Source organism: Gadus morhua, chromosome 6, assembly GCF_902167405.1.
Source record: "Gadus morhua chromosome 6, gadMor3.0, whole genome shotgun sequence".
NCBI classification, from domain to species: Eukaryota; Metazoa; Chordata; class Actinopteri; order Gadiformes; family Gadidae; genus Gadus; species Gadus morhua.
In genome coordinates this window covers 26,568,720-26,592,122 of record NC_044053.1, presented here as the reverse complement: position 1 = coordinate 26,592,122, position 23,403 = coordinate 26,568,720, and the positions used below count along the sequence as shown (strand labels likewise).

The 23,403-nt window shown below is 45.3% G+C and overlaps 1 protein-coding gene and 1 long non-coding RNA gene across 2 annotated transcripts; both read left to right on the top strand.

Moving 5' to 3' along the window:
- Positions 1-317: 317 nt before the first annotated feature.
- LOC115545002 (phosphatidylinositol 3-kinase regulatory subunit alpha) lies at positions 318-22,957 on the top strand. The gene is made up of 17 exons (XM_030357705.1): positions 318-529; positions 873-1,355; positions 2,232-2,361; positions 2,782-2,877; positions 3,502-3,573; positions 4,773-4,889; positions 5,017-5,224; positions 8,849-8,928; positions 10,133-10,235; positions 14,910-15,008; positions 15,165-15,345; positions 18,673-18,798; positions 19,109-19,251; positions 19,764-19,940; positions 20,087-20,161; positions 20,509-20,679; positions 21,283-22,957. Exons 2-17 carry the CDS (start codon positions 1,164-1,166, stop codon positions 21,470-21,472), a joined length of 2,160 nt encoding a protein of 719 aa, XP_030213565.1. The 5' UTR covers positions 318-529; positions 873-1,163; the 3' UTR covers positions 21,473-22,957.
- On the top strand, positions 5,869-8,519 carry LOC115545005 (uncharacterized). Its single transcript, XR_003977049.1, has 2 exons — positions 5,869-7,305; positions 7,731-8,519. It is a non-coding gene; the product is annotated as an uncharacterized LOC115545005 (long non-coding RNA).
- Positions 22,958-23,403: the final 446 nt, after the last annotated feature.

Below are 23,403 nucleotides of genomic sequence, written 5' to 3'. Positions count from 1 at the left end.
CCCCCTCTGACAGCTCCATAGATTTATAGGGCATTAGGGGAGAGAAAAAAAAACTAGGTTACCGGATGTGACGTCGCGATCGAGGCGTCCTGCCGTGTTACCAGATTGGGTCAGATTTCCCGGACAATCTGGCAACACTGCAGCCAGTGTTAAAATATGATAAATGGGAGCCTCCAGGCAAGTGCATTGTTGAGGAAATTCATCTCTGAAATCGAAACTGCAAAAAAATCATCCTGCCGAAAAGCAAGAACGTCTGGGCTCCTGAACGTCACGTCAGTGCGCTACAGCCAGTATTGCCAGGTTGGGGGGGAAATCTGTCCCAATCTGGCAACACTGGCTGCAGTGCCTGCCCCGTTGTAATTTATTAGACCAGACGGCTAAGCCACGAGTCTCTACGCGTTGAAGATATTCGATTCGTTAAAGGAAATAAAAAAAAAGGAAGGCGAATGTTTCTGATTTAATTAATGTTCGTCGTCGTCATGGCGTTAGTTTGTCGCTAGGCTGAAGATCTGAACTCTCTACTAATAAGGTGAGATTATAGCGTTTCGGATGAGCTACATGGCTAGCATCGGTATGCATTGTCGTTTCCCGTTTCCTGGGGCCATTTGCTGTGTGTGCGTTTGTGTATGCGCGTGCGTGTGTGTGTTTGTACGTGCTAGTGAGTATGTATGCGTGTACGTGCTAGTGAGTATGTATGTGCATCTCTGCATAGCGTTTCAGGACGACATGCATATCACTATTTTGAGGCGGTTAACATGTTTGTTTTGTTCTGTAAACGCACAGATGAAAGCATTGTATAGTAAAATCATAGGAGCAATCGTAATTCGAATTCAACATGCTGATATTGTACTATTTTGTGTTCTGTTTTGCAGGTGTATCTGACATCACGCAGATGTGGCCCTTATCTCTAATGAGACTATTGTATATGAAAGCTCGGAGTGGTTTGATTGACAGGCTGCCTCCTGGTTTAGAGGGATGACGGTGAGATCCGAAATGGAGACAGGAGAGACGGAGCCCTTTAAAAGCCATGATCAGTTAGTTTAGAAACTCCAAACTTCTTCTACACACCTCAGGCAAAAGAGAAACCTATATTTTGAATAAAACAAACGTGTTTTTGTATTGTATAGTGTACCCCGCGATAAGCTACTTACACAAACAGCAGGATGAGTTCTGAAGGCTTTCAGTACCGAGCACTTTACGACTATAAGAAGGAGCGGGAGGAGGACATTGAGCTCCGCGTTGGGGACATGCTGGTGGTCAGTAAGGGGGCCCTCCTGGCCCTGGGGTGCCCCGTTGGCACTGAAGAGAGGCCCTCTGAGATCGGCTGGCTGCCAGGGTTCAACGAGACTACACAGGTAGGCCCAGATCAATGGTACACTTTAGTGGTCTTTTGAGTGCCAAGTGTATTTTGGATTTGTGAAACGAGACATCCCCTGATCTTGCAAGTTAGACATAATTTTTCTCCTCTGAGTAAACTTTTGTGCTCATACTTTAAGATAGAGCCTGGGACATATTGAAATTGAAATTATGCTAACATGGCAAAATGTTCGTTTTTAGAAGGCCTATAGTATGAGTTGGGTTGATTGACTCTGAGTCAATGTTTGTGAGTTTGAACACAATTTTCAACAGTCTACAGGGAGGCTGTGGACAAGGTGCATAACCTCTACCGGCTCATTGATGATGCCTTTCTAAACGTCCCTGTCGGTCGCATGTTAAAAAATAAAAAGGCTCTGCTTAATAGTCTAGCATGGCCTCAAGTCTGTAGTCTGCATTTACTATAGTATAGATGGCACAGCAAAATCATAGTACATTTTGTCCCAAGTTTAAATTAAAAAGCCTTAAACAGAGTACAGGACAACGGATAACTGTTTGTAGTTCAGTTTTTCAAAACAGGATCCTCTTATTTTTGTTCTCTATATACTGCTTGAATCATGAACTCATGGCTTTGTATAGGCCTTGTGTAACTCGTGTGTCATTTCCCCAGACTAGTGCCATACATGCGTACACTTTTCCTGATAATGTTAAGCTATAAATTGACATCGTCATATATTGGTATTGGTATCCTGATATGGGTCTTGTACATTTTATTACCAATGAACAACTGTCATATGATTGATTTGTGTTGTATCAATTAAATTATAATACAGCTAATACCAAATTAAGCAATATTATAATAAATTCCACATTGTTGGGTGATTATTTTTTTCTCAAATGTATCTGTTGACCAATAGGAGAAGGGAGATTTCCCGGGAACCTATGTGGCCTTTGTAGGCAGGAAGAGAATGTCCCCACCCACTCCCAAGCCCCGCCCACCCAGACCGCCCTCTGCTGCTTCGTCCAGGGGGGACTCGGAATGTGAGGGTGAGGAGCCCACCTGTCCTTCTCACTAACCATCTCGAGTTCTTTAGAGATACCAGAGAATGTTACTCCTACCATAGCCTGGAATGTAGGTAGCTATAGAGTACACCGACTTAACTCATGTTTGACCGAAGTGAAACAGAACCTCCAGATGATTGTTTACTTGACGTTAGTCTGTATGCAGCTTGTATGAATCAGTTCCCGAAAGCTGTTTCCTCATTGCCACACACGCATCACGCACACGCACTCCACATAATTTCCCAGCTGGTGATGTTGTGCTCACTAAGAACCCCAGCTCTGAGAAAATAGGAAGGAAGTTAGATTGTCAGATTTGCATTTAAACCAGGCAAGCAAAGATATTGATATTATCAAGATGGTAACTGGATTTTTGTGTGTTTCTGCATCTTGTGTGTTTGTGTGAAGTGGGCTGTGTGTTACCAGACCTGCCAGACCAGTTCAGTCCTCCAGAAACGGCCCCTCTGCTCCTCAGCAAACTCATGGACGCCCTTGAGAGTAAAGGTACCACTTGGCCCTCTGCACCACCAGGGCCTACAGCTGCCCAGTTCACTAGGCCCTGTACAGGGAGCAGTGTCTTCCCATGTCAACGCTGTGTGATGCTTTGTTTTGAGTCTGTTAAGTTTGTTACTTAGCGGTCTGCCGTGGTGGAGGTGATAAACAAAGCCGAGCATTTCTTTATGACTTACATTGAGACAAAACCGAACATTCATAAGCCTATTATTGAATGCATCTCATAAACTAGGGATGCACCGACTCAAACTTTCTCAGACCACAAATACTTTCATTTGAGTACTTGCCGATACCGAGTACCGTTATGAGTACTTTGTAATAGATTTTTTCTCTACATTTATTTTAGTAACTTTGTTAAAATGGTATAGATTACTATGTTGACTATCACAAATGACCATGTGAAAAACGTCACGTTGAGTAAAGTGGTATTGGGTGTTCGTATCTGTATCAGTATCAGGGTCCGTGTACTGATATCGGTATCGATGCATCCCTATCATAAGCATTATAAGGATCTGGGGCCTGATCACCCTTCAACAACCATACTCTGCCATGCGTATTTCGCTTGAGGAAACCATAAAGAGACCCTCTTCATTATCTCCTGGGTGCTTGTTGCAGGTGTGGAGAGCCCCGGTCTGTACCAGAGCTTCACCGGAGGCAGTCTGGACACCAAGCAGCTGGCTGAAACAGGTGAGGCTGGCGCTTTGAACAGGATGAAAACGACTGCAGATCCTAACTAGATACCAGGCTAACTTGGGAGCTACACTGAGCATGAGGGCGTGGTCTTCCATTTATTTTGGACCTGCTCCACTTGACGCGTCGCAATCGGGCGTCAAGAGCGACTAGGAGTCTGCGTCATTGTTGTGTCAACAAACAAGCGGATTGTGCAGACAGTACATGTTTAGTCATTTAAAAGGCCAATCTGATTGACACCTGTCTCACCAGTAGCTCCAATGGCCTTACAAATAGTCCTCCAAATGGCCTTTCTGTTTCTCTTTCTAACCCTTCTGGGCCTGATAGCGCCATGCCACGTAGCCTTCTTTTAAACTGAGAGAACGCTCTCTCTCACTCTGGAATCAATGAGAGCTGCTACACTAAGCCTCTCTGACTCGCAGGGAAATGCTAAAATGATATTGAAGTCTCTTTTTAAGCTGGTCGCCTATCCCTCTATGAATTGTTTTCAAGGAGGGAACATGTGTTTGTCGATCAGTAGTTGATGTTGCCCATTACAGGGGGAAAAATGCATGTTACTCCGTAAATATCTTCATATTATGCATTTCTGCATACGATTGCATTATGGTCCACCTACACCATGTCAATTACGCATTTAATCACCTAGAGACAATTGGCTATGGTTTCAGAACACATGCCTCTTTATTAGGGATCGACTGATATATTGGTCGGCCGATATTATCGGCCGATATTCGCGTTTTTTGTGTGTATCGGTATCGGCCGATACGCGGCTGATTTTCGCAGATATTTTTTCGCCTTTTTTTTTTTTTTTTTACTTGTTCTACCTCACCTGTTTTTAATATTTGTTAAATATTGTTCATCTACTTGTTCTTACTTGTTCTACCTCACCTGTTTTTACTATTTGTTAAATATTGTTTTTTATATTGAAGTTCAATAAATTTTCCTTTTTTTAAATTGAGACTTGTAACATTTGTTATTAGTGTAATTTTTATGATTGAGGGAGCAAAAGCAGTATCGGCTCTAAATATCGGTATCGGCGTATCGGCGTATCGGCTAAGGCTGATGAAAAAATATCGGTATCGTATCGGCCCTAAAAAATCTGTATCGGTCGATCCCTACTCTTTATGACCAAATGGTAAATTATGGACCGGCTTGTTTTTCAAGCAACGGAAATCTAAGGGTGAGTTTGTTTTCAGACCCTGAGCAATTGGAGGTGGCATCTCTCTGTGACGGGGTGGTGCGGTTCTTTCAGGAGCTCCCGGGGCCTGTGGTCCCCCCGGCCTTGCAGATGGAGATGGTCAACGCTGTGAAAGGTCAGCACCGGTCAAGGCCGTTGAGAAACGCCTCGGAAATACATTTAGCAGATTGAATCATTTAGTTTGGAGTGTTACAAAATGTGTGCTGCTGTTGGTTTTGACCCTGCACCCCTCCGTTTTGTAGAGGTGAAGGAGTTGGAGGACTGTGCCCAGGTGCTGCGAGGGGTGACCAGCTCCCCGGCCTGTCCCGCCCAGCACGGACTCACCCTCCTCAGCCTGGTGCGTCACCTTGCCAGGCTGTGTCTCCAGAGCGCCAGGAACCAGCTCAGCCCCAGAAGCCTGGCGGAGGGCTTCAGCCCCCTGCTGTTCAGGACCTCCTCCGCCGCTACTTGGTCAGTCACACACTCAGGCACGCATTCACACACATGCGCACACATCCGCACATACACACACACCCATCCATCCATACACATCGATACGCATATCCGCGCACACACACACATATCCACAAGCACCCATCCGCATGCACTCACATGCACGCAAACACATCTGCTCGCACAAACGTATACACACCAGAGTTCCACAAACATATACACATCAGAGTTCATTTTTTTCTGGTCTTTGACCAGAAAAAAATGAGGAGGACCGAAAATTCTAAATTTCTTCGGTCAGAATGACCGATTGGAAATAAGGCCCCGTCCTCATGGAACGGAAACAGGCGAAAACGATCCGGTTTCATTTTATGCGGAATATTCAAGGCGCTGGTTCTCCACAGAAAAAAGTGGAGTGCATCAACCCTGCACGCATACAGCATGCGCGCTGTATGCAAACATTCAGTCACAAGGAAATTCAACCTTTTAAATTGAGCAGAAATACTTTTGAATGTGTTCATTTGAATTGTGTTTAAATATGCTACAGTGGTCCTTTGTTTAGGCAATTCATGTAAAACAATGAGGGTTTTGATTGTAGCATAGCCTGTGTGATAAAATAAATAAGTTGTTACATTTCGTGCACGCGCTCAAATTGATCGCTATAGACTACCGTAGGTTTATGAACTAAACGGCGGCAAGCAAGAGAAAGCCGGCGGCAAGCTTTGCGGAGTACCGGTATTAATAACCATGGCGAATAAAATTTGATCACACACTATTTCAAACCAAGTAGCAGCAGCGGCAGGTCTGACGTCACACACACACACACCTCCATCTGTGTCAGAAGAGGCGGCTGATGCTGTGCCCGTGGCTCCAGCAGAAAAGAGGAGAAAAACGCGGGCCTTCAGGCCGGACTGGAAAGAGAAGTTCCCCTGGGTGAGGTGCGATATTGTAGAGGATGAGGAGAGGCTGTTTTGCGCTCAGTGTGTAAAATCAGGGAGGAAGAATGGCTTCACTCGGGGGTCCGCAAATATGCGATTCTCAAGTTTAACAGAGCACAGTCAGTGCAATGATCACATTTCGGCTGCAAACCTAAAACAAAAAATAGGAGCCAGTGATTTCATCGGGATCATAATTGACGAGACAGTCAACATAACGGTTGACAAAAAGTTGATCCTGTATGTAGAATTGGAGTGGAAGAGTGGAGACGTGCTTTGTGGGAAACTACGACGTACACTCCGGGACGGCACAGCGTATTTTCGATAAAGTAGCAGAGATTTTCCGCGGCAGGAATGTGGAGCTGTCCCGCGTAATTGGACTGGGCTCGGATGGAGCCAGCGTAATGATGGGGAGGCATGCTGGAGTTGGCGCTGTCCTGAAAAAAATAGTGTTTTCCTTCCAGGTGCACTGTGTTGCCCATCGTACTGCACTGGCCGCGATAGACGCCGCTAAAGCTGTGGACCGGGTAGGAGCCTACAAGCGCACAATTTCCGCTGTGTACTCCTTCTACAAACACTCAGCTAGCAGGACCAATCGCCTCAATCGTCAACTAACAGCAACTCTGAGCGAAGAGGACATACGAGTCTGAAGCAGCCATGCGCTGTCCGCCGGCTGTCATTGCATAGGGCAGTGGAGAGTATCACCAAGGCCTGCCTTGGTGATGGAGCTAAATGAAGAAGCTGTGGGAGGAAATGCCCAAGCCCAAGGCATCCTGGGACAAATCCAGCCAAATATCGCCTTGACGCACACACTGGCTGAAGTTCTCCCCGTGATGACCAAACTGAATTTGGTTTTCCAGATAGATGATGTGAATCTGGCCACAATCCGACCAATGGTTCAAGCATCCTTCTCGGCCCTCACACAGCTACGAGATGCACCCGGTCCAGAAGAACAGAGGTACCAAACAGACTCCCAAGAAGGCATGTACAAAGGCATTCAAGTGACCCATGCAGGCGTCCGGTCCGTTCAAGCCCTCAAAAATGCCCAAACAAGCTACATTCAACACCTGATCAATGCTTTACACGGCCGTTTCCCTGACGATTCCCTGGATCTGCTTTACTGCTTCGACGTCCTTCTTAATCCCTCCCGATACCCACAGACAGCTGGTAAGTAGGCTAGCCTATTTGATTACGTATGATGTAAAACATATAGCCTTTGTTAAATAGAATATTATTTTGAAATAACCCATGCTCGCATATTCTGGTCAATATTAATAATAGGACCAATAGAATTTAATAGGCATAGGCCTACTACTAATAATACACTCGAGAGCTATAGGCCTACCTCCGCTAAATTCTAGTCTGATGCGCAAATGTAAAAATCGTCCGTGTTGACATAATAGGCTGCTGACAGACAATAAGGAATAGCGAGACAGTAGGCTAATGTAGGCCTAACAAAACTGATTTGTACAGTGTTACATGAACGTTGGAGACAAAGAGGAATAACCAAGGATTAATTAGTTTAAATTTAGTTTAAAGTTGTTTATTTGCTTTTCTTTAAAAATAAGTAAACACAGACTGATTGTCCCTAGGTTCTCTCAGCACTTCGGGAGCATGCAGAACCAGCCATCCAAACCATGCTGGGTCATTTTGGCCAAGAAATTGCCAGCGAGGACGAGTCGGCAACAGCCACCACATTCATCGATGCCGCAAGCGCGCAGCGAGATGCCATCCCAATGATGACAGCCCTCCGCAGTTACGGGGGCTTGCATTTTTCAACGGCCTGCGAGATGCTCATAAGAGATTACGCTGAAATCTTCCCAGAGTTGGTCAAACTGGCAAAGATAGCCTGTGTTATCCCCATCTCCATTGTACCAGTGGAGAGAGGCTTCTCCCTGCAGAACCGCATAAAGAATGCTCAGTGAAGCCGCCTTGGGGAAGGAAGAGTCACGAGGCTTATGCGCATTGCAAGCAGCAGAGACACTCGATACATTTGACTTTAATTCAGCAGCTGCCAAATATCGAAAGAAGTAAAAAATCTTTTTTATTTATTTTATGCTGTAGGCCTAGTTGAAGTCGCGGCCGGCAATTCACTGTTGTAGCCTTATCCACTTTAAAATACTGCTGTTTTTTGTTACACTATAGTTTAATGATTTTAATTTAATTATTTTCATTAGTCTGCATTTTATAATGTTACGCGCCAGTTTGTTTTACTGTAGGTAGCCTGCTTTGTGTTGTTTTAGGCTATTATTATTTATGCCTTGCCTTGCAGTATAGACCTAAATAATTTTTGTTTGTCTGCACTTTAAAATGCAATGTTTAATTGTTCTGACCTCCACCTGCCAACCTTTTAATTAAAAACACCAGGCTTTAGATCGACATTCCTTGATGATATTATTCTTTATAGCCTGCCTATCAATTTTTTTAAGTGCAATAAACACAGACAATATCCGACAGATTTTTTTCCAATTTGACCTGTAAAATGAAACCTTCCCGGTCACATGACCGGCACCAATTTCTTCTAGCGGAAACACTGATACACACGCTCACACACATCCGCACGCAAGCACACATGCACGCACGCACACACACATCCTCACGCACGGGCAGTTCTCTCGAAACCTATTAATGGATTGTTGGTGTAAATTGCCGTGACCTCCACTGTCTGGCCACACACACTTTGATTGTGGTATAAATTGTCTGTCCTCAGCTCTGAGGCTCCGGACGCGCTGGTCCAGGCTCTTGAGGTCCTGATCACCAGCGAACTCAACATGAACCAAGCAGCTCCAGGTAGCCTTCTCTTCCTATACGGCTGTCTTCGTGTGTTTCTACCTTTCCATGTATTTCCTCCCATCACTTGCAAAAAAGAAAATGAAATCGAAGTAAAATAATAAGTCGTGTTAGGTCAATTTAATTTGCATAGTACCTAATAACATTTGCATAGTATCAAAGGGCCTAGGCCTAGGGTGAGGAAAAACTCTTAACGCTAACTAAATATCATGGAAGAAAAAAAAAAATATATATTGGAGGAGCGCTATGACCGCTGTCACTCAGGGGCACGAAGCCACCGGCACCATGACATCACTGTCATGGAGCCTGAGAGGTGCAACGCTAGTGGTGGGTGTGCTGTCTCGGTGACATCATCGCCTGTGTGGTATTGGCTGGGATAGCGCTGATGTCACACATCTCCGGGCGGCTGGGCAATGAGATGGATTTCTTCCAGCAGGAGAGCAGAGGAAGCGAGGCTAGGTATAGGAGGAGGCTAGTGTGGTGGTGTGGGGATATCCTCTGGAGCCAGTAGATTAGAGCAGCATGGTATTTCTAGGTGATTCTTGGTATTTTTAAATATTTCAACAGATTGTAAATCATATGGGTTGTAGTTCCATGCAAGACCGCAGTAACACGGAAGGGAAGCAAAGAGGGACAGCAACGGCCAAAACTGTAGCCTACTATGTCTTCCGACATTACCATGGCGATCTGTATGAATGATATGGGGCTGAAGAGGCAGATGATGGATAAGGACAGAGCTGGCAGAGTGATGTGACGCTATGGAGCCCAGGGCAGAGGAGGAGGAGGAGGAAGGGGTTATGGTCGTGAGGACAGAGGCGTGTGGAGGAAGAGGCACGACTCTGTGCTGTTTAAACATGCAGCGCTCAGGTAGGAGGGCTCTGCTTCCCAACTACCTATCTGACAAGATGGCCAACATTGTGATGAATATTGTCTGTGATGTGGCTGAGAAGAGCTGAAAATTATTCACGTTTGTTTGTTGTCTTTCTTTCAATCTACGATTTAATTTATGTGAAAGTGGTATAAGGGTGGTATTGCTTTTTTATTTAATATAAGCGTTGGCATTACAGTTTTGAGAAAAGATGGGTCTTATTTTCAATGTGGTGGTGAATATAGGGAGACCGGTAATGCCCATATGTTACACTGCAGAGCGTCCGTCGTGTCATAAACCATATTGGCTGACATGCTGGCCGTCTCTCCCCCTCAGCCCTGCCGCCCAAACCAGCAAAGCCGCTGACCCCAGTCCCCAGCATCTTCAACAACAGCACGGCCCTCCAGGACTCAGAGTGGTACTGGGGGGACATCTCCAGGTAGCGCACGCACACACCTCAATGCCCACACGTCAACGCACACATCCACTCGCCCACCCATATCTGCAGGCTTAAATACACGCACATCCGCACCCACACGCATGTCCAGAAACATAAATACGCACATCCGCACCCACACGCATGTCCAGAAACATAAATACGCACATCCGCACCCACACGCATGTCCACAAACATCAACACACACACAAATTCTCTTGAGTGGTTCTGGGGGGACATCTCCAGGTAGCGCATGCAAACACGGCAATGTAGATTGGCAGGCATACAGTATCAGTCTCGCTTTATTCATGTAACCTCAGACAATGCTACAGCTAAGGCCTAGCTACTATCTAGTCATCTTTTGATTACCTCTCCCAATTTCCTGTTTAATTGGCAGCATAAAAAAAAAAAATGAATGTGAAAAAAGAAAACATTGGTTTAGGGCTGGGCGATATGGACCAAAAGTCATATCTCCAAGCAGAATATCGATATAAGATAAATATAAATATTTGTTGATTGACCCAATAATATAGTTGCCGTTGCCACGCTCCAACTCGTCATTCTACATCGGTGGCGCCGCTGTGCTCTCATTTCCAGCCTGCCTGCGTCGCTGTGCTCGTTAACCTGCCTTGCTGATGTGGGGGGGGGGGGGGGTGGAGTTACCGTTATTACTAAAGCCTACCTACCTACCGTTTGGATTTACCGTTAGTATTCCTACCGTTCGGAATTGAATACAGTTTGATGGTTGAATAAACCGTGGACTAGCCACTGCCTCCGCCTCGTATTTGAGAACATTATAATATATAATATCACGACCAAAAGCTGTGTGCGCCTCCGGAATATTTTGAATCTTATTATATATTAAAGAGCACCTATTATGCTTTTTTGACTTTTATGACCCATAAACGTTGTTATAATGATTTATAGTCATGTTTAACCATACTAAAGTGTGAAATAATGACGTACAATACATGCATTCAGACGTTCTTTAATAACAATTATATTATTAATTAGTGGTGGGGCGTTAAAGGCTGCTTAACGCGAAACTTTTATCGCGCGATAAAAAAAATATGGCCGTTAATCTATTTTCAAACACTTCCTTGTTCGGACCCATCACGTGACTGAACTAACCAATCAGAAGCTAGAATTTAGACTGAGGTAAACGTGAGGGAATCAGAGAGGCAGATTCAACAGAATATCCTGACTGTTAAATATGTAAACATGTAAATATGTAATAATTGTGTAACATAAATATGTAAATGATTAACTGACTAAAAATTGTAAGTACATTTCTAGCAAATTAACTCAAATATAAATTATATTAATTTATTCTACAACTTTCAAATATTTAACTTCTAAACCTTACATTATTATGGATTATTACACGGCTCTTCTCAATGCTGTAGACTGCTCCATTCACTTGCATGGGCCTTCCCAACATTCAGCTGTCAATTATTTTTGTTTATGCTCCGTTCACTTGCATGGGCACTTCACAACTTCCGGCGGTGAATTATATTTGATAAATCACCATTGACCAGTATAATTGACCGCTGTCAAGGTAAACAAACAGATTTTTTGCTGCTTACCATTCCTAGATTAATCTAGATTAATCTAGGAATTAATCTAGATTAAAAAAAATATCTATGCCTACCACTGTTATTAATACATTCCACCGTCGGAGAAGCAGACCGTCGGGTTCAGGGCTCCAGACTGCGACCAAAATTTGAGTGTGTGCGACCGAATTTTCCATCTGGTCGCGCACGTGCGACCAGTAAATTTGCCCTTTTTTTACACGTTAAACGTGGAAGGGGCGCGTCAATGAATCCGGAATCTTTAGCTGGCCAATGAGTGTAAGGGTGCACTCACATTAGGCCATCTGGCCGTGGCCGTTGGCCGTTTTCACACCTAACCGTGCTCAACTGGCCCCATTGTTGTCCATGGTCGTCGCATGGACTATACGTCATCCAGCTCAGGTTGCGTAGCCGTGCGTGTGCGCGTGTCGGCTCATTAGCATCTGTACCGTGGCGGCCCATACCGTAGCAGCACACCTATCCCAAGCGGCCAAGTTGGCCTGGCCTGGCCAGACTGGCCACACTCACACTGGCAGATTTGAGCACGGTTAGGTGTGAAAACGGCCACGGCCAGATGGCCTAGTGTGAGTGCACCCTAAGAAGGATAGGGAATGGCCACTAATGTGTCGAGGGGGAGGGTCCTAGAGATTATCGAGCGGGCGTAAACGTCTGTGTGAAGGTGAAATATTTCATAACCTGCTACGTGCGTTTACACTGAGCAAGCAAACTATTGACTCGTTCTTCCGACCTTCGGCTAGTGTGCAAGTCAGTCCTGCACGGGTCTTATTTTACAAACCCCGCACCCGCAATACTTCAAACCGCATCAGACCCGTGTTCCGACAGTAGCCCGACCAGACCCGCTATAAATTGATATCGACACCCGCCCCACACCCGATGGAAAATTAGAAACATTAGAGGGGAATTACACTATCTGGTGTTTGGCTTGGTGCTTTAGATTGTTGTGCAAAAAAAGGACATCATCCACTGTTGACGGTTTTAGTTGACTCCTCCGCTCCTGATTAACATATCCAGCACCGGTGAAGTCTCGCTCGCAATCGCAAAACCCGAGCCCGACCGACTCGTTTCATCCAAATTGTGCTGGTCACCCGAACCAGTGCAGGACTCTGCTTCAGGTGCCATAAAGGGCTTTTCACACGGGAGGCATTTGTCGGGCCTGATAATGCATTCTCAATGGAGAGGTGAGCGGGCTGAGAGGAGGCTCAGCGTCCTGTCAAGCGGCACGACAAGCAGGCGCACCCCCGGGAATTTGTTGCTTCCGTACTTGTCGAACGCATGCATGCGCAAACCGGGAAACCGTTGGGATAGTTGGGATTTCTGCATCTATTATCAAAATAGTTATTAGTAATACAGTGAAAACTAGTAAAAATGTGAATATTTGGTTGGCATGTTGATTAACGGTGTGTTTCCCTAAAATGTCTGGTTGCGCCCCAAAAATTTTCAGTTAGGGGCCACACAGTGCTCCTAGTGAAAAAAATAAGTCTGGAGCCCTAGGGTTCTACGACATCTCTGGTTCTTCCAATTCCTCGGGTCGCTGCACGCATTTCTGAGCACGTTGTGCTGCTGCAAGTGATGGAAGAGGTTGGTCGTACTCGACCCTTTAGTAGCGACAGATTTGAAGCAATCTCGACAAAAAAGCTGATTCTGTCATTAGTCAGTAACCTTGTACCCAAAACATTTCCAAACTACAGAGCCATTTGTCTTCTGCTTATATACAAGCTCCTCTGTGCTGCGTTTGCCGGCGGACTCCATGTTTCGCGCCGTAGGGGATTTAAAAAGGTGACGTGAATGGAAGGGGGGCTGTGTGTGTGTGAGCCCGAGGCAGAGCGGGAGAGAGATAAGCAGAGTTACGAAATAGCAGGCGGCAGTCGCGATTCGAAACAGCTGTTATTTGGATAAAATATGCTGTACTTTCAACGCAAATTAAACTATATCAATGTTGACGACAGCATTTCGTTCCATATCTCGTTTGAAAAAATATCGATATATTTCAAATATCGATATATCGCCCAGCCCTACATTGGTCCTGGATTTGTGGTCTCATTTGTCCGGTTTGGAAAGATTACGTCAACTGTCAAACTATTTTCACAGAAACAGATTATCTTGAAGACGGTCTATGTAGCAGTAATCTTTAGAGAAAATAGCCATGCTTACTGGTGCTTATTAATCCTTATGCCATCCCACGAAGCACAATGCCAATCCTTGTAAATCACTGTAACGGTCTCTCTTCGCTCCACTGAAATATTGGCCTGCAATATCGATATATATTAGCCTAGAAATCTAGACGCCCCTAGCAGCAGCAAATTTAATTTGCAACCAGGGGAGTCTAGCAACTCTCCGTTAGCTCGCGAGCTGGAAAAACCAAACTCTGGTCAGGCCAATCACATCGTGTATAGAGTCGGTGGGCGGGCTTAACATTACGACGACTGAGTTGCGACGGTTCCGCGTCAAGTCTGTGTGGTCCCTGCTACATGATTGATTGTAGCGCTATCCTATTGCGTGAAGTGGGAATTTGAAATCCAACTGTTTATCCCACCCCTTGGATTGATTTGGGTCTTAATTGCCAGGCTAGATTTATATTTAAATATATAAACCAAATCGTCTTAAATAACTTCCTTGAATCAATTCTGCATGTAGTGGGAATTCGCTGACAGAATGGTAACATGGCACTTTAGTCTTTTGGAATTGGAATTGTAGCGTTGAACAGTACATAGTTTGTGGGCAACACAGCATTGAAACGCCTAAAAGTATTTTACAAAATCTTTTATCACAATAACCAAAGTCCGATATTTCGTTTTGTGGCAGGGGGTTTAGTGCAAATTTCTCAGAGACTGAATTGGCACTGATGATATTTGTAAAAGATTATTTATTGTAGTCCGGAGACGGAGCCAAGCTATGTTGGTCTAAGCTCCCAGACCGGTATTGTCTTAATGTTTTACCGGTTGACCAGATGGCTGGGTAGCTTGGGTAAATAGCTCTTTCATTAGCATTAAACCGAGGGGTCATATTATTTAATGAGAGCCTAGAACACAGCACATACAGGAGCACCATGCCAGGGGATGTACTTCATGAGTATTTACTTTCCCAGGGAGGAGGTCAATGAGAAGCTGAGGGACACGGCTGACGGGACGTTTCTGGTCCGCGACGCCTCCACCAAGATGCATGGAGACTACACCCTAACCCTCAGGTAAGGGTGGACCTCACAGAAGTGTGTGCACAGAAAAGGCTACACCAGTACAAACAGGCTGCAACAAGAGCTTACCCTGTTTAAATGTACCTCAGGTTGTGTAGCATATCGAGTATACATCCTATCCATTGTAACCGGTTTAAATTATTTTCACAGGAAAGGAGGCAATAACAAGCTGATCAAAATCTTCCATCGGGACGGAAAGTACGGCTTCTCAGACCCGCTGACCTTCAGCTCGGTGGTGGAGCTGATCAACCACTACCGCCACGAGTCCCTGGCCCAGTACAACCCCAAGCTGGACGTCAAGCTGCTTTACCCCGTCTCCAAGCACCAGCAGGTCCGCACGCGCTACACAGCAGAGGCCCACAGTCTCTTTAGAGGCCCCCCACAGTCTCTTTAGAGGCCCCCCACAGTCTCTTTAGAGGCCCCCACAGTCTCTATTGAGGCCCCCACAGTCTCTATTGAGGCCCCCACAGTCTCTATTGAGGCCCCCACAGTCGCTATTGAGGCCCCCACAGTCTCTATTGAGGCCCTCAGTCTGTTTAGAGGCCCCCAGAGTCTCTATTGAGGCCCCAAGAGTAGAGGTGTACGGTACAAACGATGAAGAAAGTACACCGGTGTGAATTAAAATGTGCTATTTGAAATAACAGCCATTTCGAGCCGCGCCGGCCGGCTACTATTTCGTAACTCTGCTTATCACTCTCCCGTTCTGCCGCCCAACTCACACACACACACACACACACACACACACACACACACACACACTCTCCGAGTGAGAGTGGCTCTAACCGCGGTACGACCTGTGTTTGAATTGAAACATGAGGCAAGTTGACCGTGTGTAGAGAGCGGGCTCGAACGCCCACAATGGTCTGAGATGGCTCGGACCTGTTTGAGACCCTGCGCGGGATTCACCAGGGGCCAAGCGGTAGAGGGCAGCGTTAGGAGCTCATTTGCAACATTGCCGCTGCTCATTTAAGATAATGACAGCTCCGAAGAGACGCTGCTTGTTTAGTTTGGAGGAGACGGAAAAATTGAGGGTGAGGGATAATTTTTTTCACTTCACACAAAAAGATCTTGGAATGAGATGGCTAACTGTAGTCTTATAGCGTTTAGTCTACTGTCAATAATAATTTAGAAATCTTATTCTCCGCAGTTCGCATGCGGGAGTAATTAAGACTTGAGGAGAAATTAAACAGTGGGCTAGAGACGCGGTGTCCGTCCAACTTCCAATAAGTCCCTTTTTTCTTTTTTCTTTTTTTTTTAACTGACAATTTTGATCGGTTTACGTTGATACGGTCAACCATCGGTCAAACGGTCAACGGTTAACATCCCTTCTATTGAGGCCCCCAGAGTCTGTTAAGAGGCCACCAGAGTCTCTATAGGCCCCTGCCCCCTAGGGTCGAGCTTCGCCTTGACATTTGAACTGGTCAAAAAACCAAGCTAGCTATCAATAACCCTGCGATGAGTTACCTTTGAAAAAGACCACGATATACTTACTAGGTACTAAATGCATGCGTCACTAATGTAATATGTAATTACTACGTAATGCGTAGTAATGACAACACTAAAGATGTACACACGCACGCACAAATAATTGTTGGTTTATATCATGGTATTGAAGTTAGGAAACTATATATGTCACATCATTTGGACATTAAAGGTTGGGTATGGGATTTGCGAAACGCCAGCAAATTCTGAAAACACACAACTCAAATGGTCCTACCACCTCTCCTTCAACGCTAACTCTGACTCCACACATTCCAAGTACATGGACGCGCAATCATGCATGAGCGAACAGATGCGCGAGAGCGAGCCATTAGCTAGTTAGCTAGCTCCAGTAGCTACCGCATGATAACAACAAACAGAAGCTTGCTCTGGGTCACGAGCTTTGAGTACGTGCACGAAGGGGTCGCGCGGGGGGAGGGGGAGTGCAGTACGACAGTTTGATTGATTGACGTACTTACTGTCCAATACCACTCGGTGGGTCTGGAAATCATTGGCTGGAGTTTTTCGAGCCCTGCCTGTTCCACAGATGATTGACTTGTTTAATTTTCATGTCAGTACTTCTAACTCAGTGGCTGTAAGTGGGTTATGATAAGGATTTCAAGTAATTTTGCAAAAATGGCCAACAAAGAGAATTCCATACACAACCTTTAACAGCGCACTTAGTGATCAGCATTTAATTGGACATTTAATGTTTATAATCTATGTGTTCATAGCCATTTGTATTTGGTAATTGGACCAGCACAGAGGTTCCTAGTGAGGGCAAATCTGCTGACTACATAGGGTGACCTGCCCTACCACCCATATTATTACTGGGTGGTGGAAACTGCTGGCTCAGTGTATGCATGGAGAGAGCTGTGTGAGATCATACCATGACAGGGGTTAAACGTAACTTTTTTCACCACCGTCCAGTAAAACATTTTGAACCGTCCCGAATCGTCCCGAATTTTCCCAAAAATCTTTTTTACATTTAGAGTTTTTGCTTACTGATAATATAGTAAAAACACAATACATTATGTTGATAAAATATGTTTATTTCCAGACTAGATTTGTTTAGTTTCAAGATGATTACCAATGCCCTAAGTCACAGAACTGTGGTGTACGTGACCTTCTGCCAGTACTCCACCATTTAGTGAGTTTTATTCGTCAAGAGGACCCTACACACATTGGCGATTTATTGGGTTTCATTCTGATGTAAATGCAACGGCTCCGTGATTCCGGGGGTGGGGGGTGCTTGGGTAGATGCAGCGATATCATCATGAGCAGTTCTAACTGGAAAGAAATTGAAATCCGTAAGCTGCTGATCATTTAAGAGAAGGTGATGCAGTCGCAAAAAACACAGACATTGAAAGATGGTGCGATCTACGAGAAAGACGCAGAGGAACTGTCTTTACGAGGCTTTTGTGAGGATAAAAAACAAGTGGTCAGCATAATAAAGAATTTGTTGGCGTCAATCACGTTTGTAGCCTACAATCAAATGTGAACTCATTCTTGCATGCGGTCTTCATTCATAAAAAAATAAAAACATTCAGGAGTATGCAAATTATTCTGAAGCGGTCTAGACTCCGTTTCCAGTTAACCATGAAAGCCCGCGCCGTGACGAACGGGGGATTTTACCACCTCGGTTTTACACAGGAAACTTGAGATAAGACGGTGAAATCGCCGGGCGTGCCAAGCCTCGACCAAACCAGCTTGGCAGTGTAAAAAGGCCGTCACCGTTGTTACAAGCAGTCTCTGCGTCTCACTGAACAACCAGTGGTGGGTAGTAACGCGTTAAAAGTAACGCAAATGAGTAAAAAAAAGTTTAAAAAAAATTACGTTTCACGTTCCTTTTTTAAGCCTGTAATTTTACTCTTACTCAAGTATATATTTGATTTAGAATTCTACTCTTTACTCAATTACATATTCCATTGTGACTTCATTAAAATGAGTATTTTGATAAAGACTTTATCTTCGTTGACTGTAATACAAGCGTACACGTTAGCGACGCGGCCTCCCTAGGTTGCAACTTTGTTGCGATTCCATAGCGAGGAGGAGAGTCGACCGTTACGTTGGGACTGAGGACTAGAATCGCATGGATGCAGACGTGCAGGAAGATATTTCATCGTCATTCGTTTTAATCCCTGTACCATGATGATGATGATGATGATGTGGCCCACAGGACCAGGTGGTGAAGGAGGACAGCATCGAGGCCGTGGGCAAGAAGCTGCACGAGTACCACCTGCAGTACCAGGAGAAGAACCGAGAGTACGACCGGCTGTACGAGGAGTACACCCGCACCTCACAGGTACGCCACATTGCAACCTCTGTACAAGGTCTGCTCACACATACCCTCGTCCTCTTAGGTACATTGAACACATTCCTACGACCCCACACAGATGGTCCAAATGCATCACACTCGGTCCTCACAAGTACATTACACACGGTCCTCATAAGTATCTCACACACGGTCCTCATGAGTATCTCACAGGCGGTCCTCATGAATACATTACACGTGGTCCCAGTAAGTGCACCACACGGTACCAGTGCACCACACATGCACTTGTATGCGTTCCACACTTAGCCCGGCCTTCACATGCTATCTCTTCCTCTCTCAGGAGATCCAGATGAAGAGAACGGCCATCGAAGCCTTCAACGAGACCATCAAGATCTTTGAGGAGCAGTGTCAGACGCAGGAGCGCTTCAGCAAGGAGTACATCGAGAGGTTCCGGCGTGAGGGCAACGACAAGGAGATCCAGAGGTAGGCTGGCGGCCAACACACCTGCCTGCTGCTTTATAATATAGTATGTTATCTGTATGAGGTCTCATTGATGGGTAATGTAGATGTATCCTATGTCGACTTTAAAAACGTACATTATTATTATGACCCGTTGTTGATGCTTCCCCTGAAGCGTGTGCGTGATTAGTCCTGATCGTTTGCGGTCCGAGCTACAGGGTGTCATACACTAAATGTAACTAAATGTACACTAGATGGCGATGCATCAAAGGACCAATGTTCTCAAAGTCATGCCTTTTTTCTTTATACAATGAATATTTAATGCCCACATTTTTGTATTATATTGAAAGCTTCCAAAGTACCGCAGTAACAATATTCCTTAATGTCTGAGAAATGACATTTGGTTAGCTGTGGTCTGCGGTTGCCAGGTTTTGCCCACAACCCTACTTGTCCGTTCACCAATCTGTGACCCGCTACATCAACGGTTGAAAACCACTGCTTGACAACGTAATGACCCTTTGCCGTCTCCCCCACAGGATCATGGGGAACTATGACAAGTTGAAGTCCCGGATAAGTGAGATTGTGGACAGCAAGCGCCACCTGGAGGTGGAGCTGAAGAAGCAGGCGGCCGACTACAGGGAGATCGACAAGAAGATGAACAGCATCAAGCCGGATCTGATCCAGCTCCGCAAAACGAGAGATCAGTACCTGATGTAAGACATGCACATTGACCTAAACTACATTCAAACACACGCACATCCAGTCACACCCTGCTTTTGAATGTCGAAACGGTACATTTATCAAAATCAGACTTATCTGCACATTTGCATGATGTAATGCTCTTTATTCTGTGTGGCAGGTGGCTGACTCAGAAGGGTGTGAGACAGAGGAAGTTAAACGAATGGCTTGGCCTGAAGAACGACACAACGGAGGAGTGAGTACACTGCCGAAGAGCCACCATAATAATAAGAACCATAATGAAGGGATGGTAATATTTGAATGATGTGGATTACAAATCCTGCAATTGGATGGAAATAAACCTTTTTCTGAAGGCTGATGACAAGAATTACAGCACTAGTGTGTTTTGAGCAGAATCAGGTTCTATCTGTGAAAGAAAACGCAACAGGTTTAGGGATAATGTCATCTTATAAACTGTATTATTGTTACTTACTTTGTAAGGTTGTCCTAACAGTAGGTTGGTAGTAACAGTGAACACCTCAGTGGCTCATCAACAGTGAACAAAGGGTAATTTCTAAGTGTGTGCTGTGCGCGTGTCTCCAGTGAGTACAGCATGCTGGAGGACGAGGATGACCTGCCTCACCATGATGAGTGTCTGTGGCGCCTGGGCAACATCAACCGCATCCAGGCGGAGACTCTGCTGCGCGGCAAGAGGGACGGGACCTTCCTGGTCCGTGACAGCAGCAAGCCGGGCTGCTACGCCTGCTCTGTGGTGTAAGGACCCCCCTCTCGTCTTTCTGTCAGTATGGCTGTCTCCAGCGCTACAACCGTTTGGTCATTTAGCTGACGCCTTTATTCAAAGCGACTGACCGTGAAGTCAGACACATGTGACTGAGGATCCTATTGGAGTTAGGAAAGGCCCATGAGTGGGCTGCAGACATTGGGGATCTAACCTAGAACCTTTCGATTGAGAGTCCAACACCCTCATCACTACTAGACTATGCAGTCCCCTGGCTCTATGCAGTCCCCTGGCTCTATGCAGTCCCCTGGCTCTATGCAGTCCCCTGGCTCTATGCAGTCCCCTGGCTCTATGCAGTCCCCTGGCTCTATGCAGTCCCCTGGCTATCAGTGTGCATTGTCAACGTCTCTCCCCTATCCTGCCCTATGTCTATTCAATTAAATTGTATTTTTTGTAGCCCTTCATCACAATTACAGTCTCAAAGGGCTTAAGAGGGTATTTATTTATATCTGTGCTACTGCCTGAGCTCCGGGTCAGTCCTATCCCTCCTCTGTATTATTGATGTGTTGTTTTGAGGCCAAGCATGAACATGTTTCTCCTCCCTCTCTCATCCGGCTCGCTTCTCCGTCTCCCTGCAGGGTGGAGGGAGAGGTGAAACACTGTGTGATCAACAAGACCCATACAGGCTACGGCTTCGCCGAGCCCTACAACCTCTACGCCTCCCTCAAGGAGCTGGTCCTCCACTACCAGCACGCCTCCCTGGTCCAGCACAACGACTCGCTCAACGTCACGCTGTCCTACCCCGTGTACGGGCCGCAGAGGCGCTAGGACGCCGCCGTCAGGAGAAAGGAAAACCCACCGACCACAGCCTTCCCCCTACAGCACAGCTCTGTGTGTGTGTGTGTGTGTTTGTGTGTGTGTTGGGACTGTATGGAGAAAGGTGGCCGATGGACAATTGCGTATGTGTGTCAGAGAGAGAGAGCGAGAGAAAGAGAGAGACTTAACCACTGTGATTCTGAAGGTCCCTCATCCTTTCTGATATCCCTTAACGCCCCAGTAGATGTCAAACAGAATCGGAATGGCGGTGTGTTCCCATTGGCTGTCCAACGGCGGTGGAACACGCCCATTCATAGTGAGGATACCGAGCCTTTAAGTACCGTTTGGAGCTCTCTTGTAGTAAGGCAGATATCTGCTGCTGCTGCTGCTTTCCATAAGCACCAAGAGATGCCCGGTTGGCATGCCAACCTCCCTGGTCTATACAGAGGAGAGCAGGCGGTCGGTAGTGAGGTCTTTGTACCCTCAGTTTTCAGATGTGGATTTAGTTAGCGCAACGAATGGCTTGTTGGTTAGCTGTCACTGTCTGGGTCCGTCAGCAGGACGCCTTGATCAGGTCTGAGCTAGACTGTGTGTACACACAGGACTTTACCCTAGAGACCGAAGACGTAGGATTTAGGTGAATTGAAATGCAGACGAGGACTGGTACTATAAACGGGCAGCAGCATTCGGAGAAAGGAGGCATACCATCACAGAGGTGCTGGGGCCGAGTCTGCTTCGTCTGATGAATAAGGTCAAATCGCTGCCGTGCTTAACTGTCACATTTTGCTTTGCTGTGATTTAATATTTTCTGTTTGGTAGTGAAGTTAAAACACGTGCAATCTGAAAGGAGAGGAGACGAGATGCATTTGTACCATTCCCTGGCCCCCTGAATGTGCGGTCCCGGCGTTCTGTGGTCAGCGGGGCCTGGCTGCCACTGCCATGGGATTGGCTTCTCAGATGTTAGTTTTTTGTATGTTTTACTTTAGGAGATTTTCATCAATAACTCTGATGTCAAACCGTTGGGTTGTAAGTTTTAAGCAAAAAAAATGACATTGTTCTTACAGTGCAGACTTTAATCCCTTATTTCAGTAATGCATCGATGCGATTTATCCATTGTCAAGTAAAACCTCAACGTCAGCGTTGGGGAGACATTCCCTTTGCAGCATGTTTCTCATGGTTTCCAGTATAAACTTTGTTTTGTCTTTACATAATGTTTCATTTCTGATGTAATGAGACCTGATTATTCAAAGGACAGCGAGGCGCTAGAGAGCCCGCTCCAATGCTCAGTGTTTATTTTTTTTGTTTTCATTCCGTAAATTGTATTTTCTGTATCAGAAATTCTGCTAGCTGATGTCGCTTTTTTTTTCTTCTGGTTGAAACTAGTTTTAGGTATGTGATGTCACAGAACAATGAAACACCAGTCTTAGTTTGTATTTGTTACTACTGTTCTGTCCAGCCACATTCAAACCATAGAGCTAAATAAAGAGTCAAAGTAAAGGCTGTGTGTCCACTGTCCACACCTTTTTTAATGAAGTATTGCATCTTTCTCCAACATATGTTTGGACCCCTGCAGGTAGATTTTCTAGTTGTCTTCCTTGTACAACTAAAATAAATCATATATAGTGTTGGAATAGTAACTAATGATGAATACATTTACTGAAACATGTCATAGAGGTGACCAAATGGTTAAAGCTATAAACTTGTACATTCCCCGTTGTATAAACCCACAACATCCCTTCTCAAAATTCTTCTCAAACTCAAAAGTACACTTAACCCTGCGCATCTGGGACCTACTCAGACTTGCATAAATATGCTTGAATGAATATACAAAACATTAATTGATAATAATTTAAGATGAACATCTAATGTAAGTTTGAGTTAGTTTTTAAACAGGGATTTTGAGTTACTTGACATATTAGTGTGGTCAAATCCTGTGGTCTGTC

Coding starts and splice junctions, on each gene's coding strand:
- LOC115545002 (XM_030357705.1), top strand. CDS start 1,164: ATGAGTTCTGAAGGCTTTCAGTACCGAGCACTTTACGACTATAAGAAG. Junction 15,346..18,672: donor CCGTCTCCAAGCACCAGCAG/GTCCGCACGCGC, acceptor TGTGGCCCACAG/GACCAGGTGGTGAAGGAGGA. Junction 18,799..19,108: donor AGTACACCCGCACCTCACAG/GTACGCCACATT, acceptor TTCCTCTCTCAG/GAGATCCAGATGAAGAGAAC.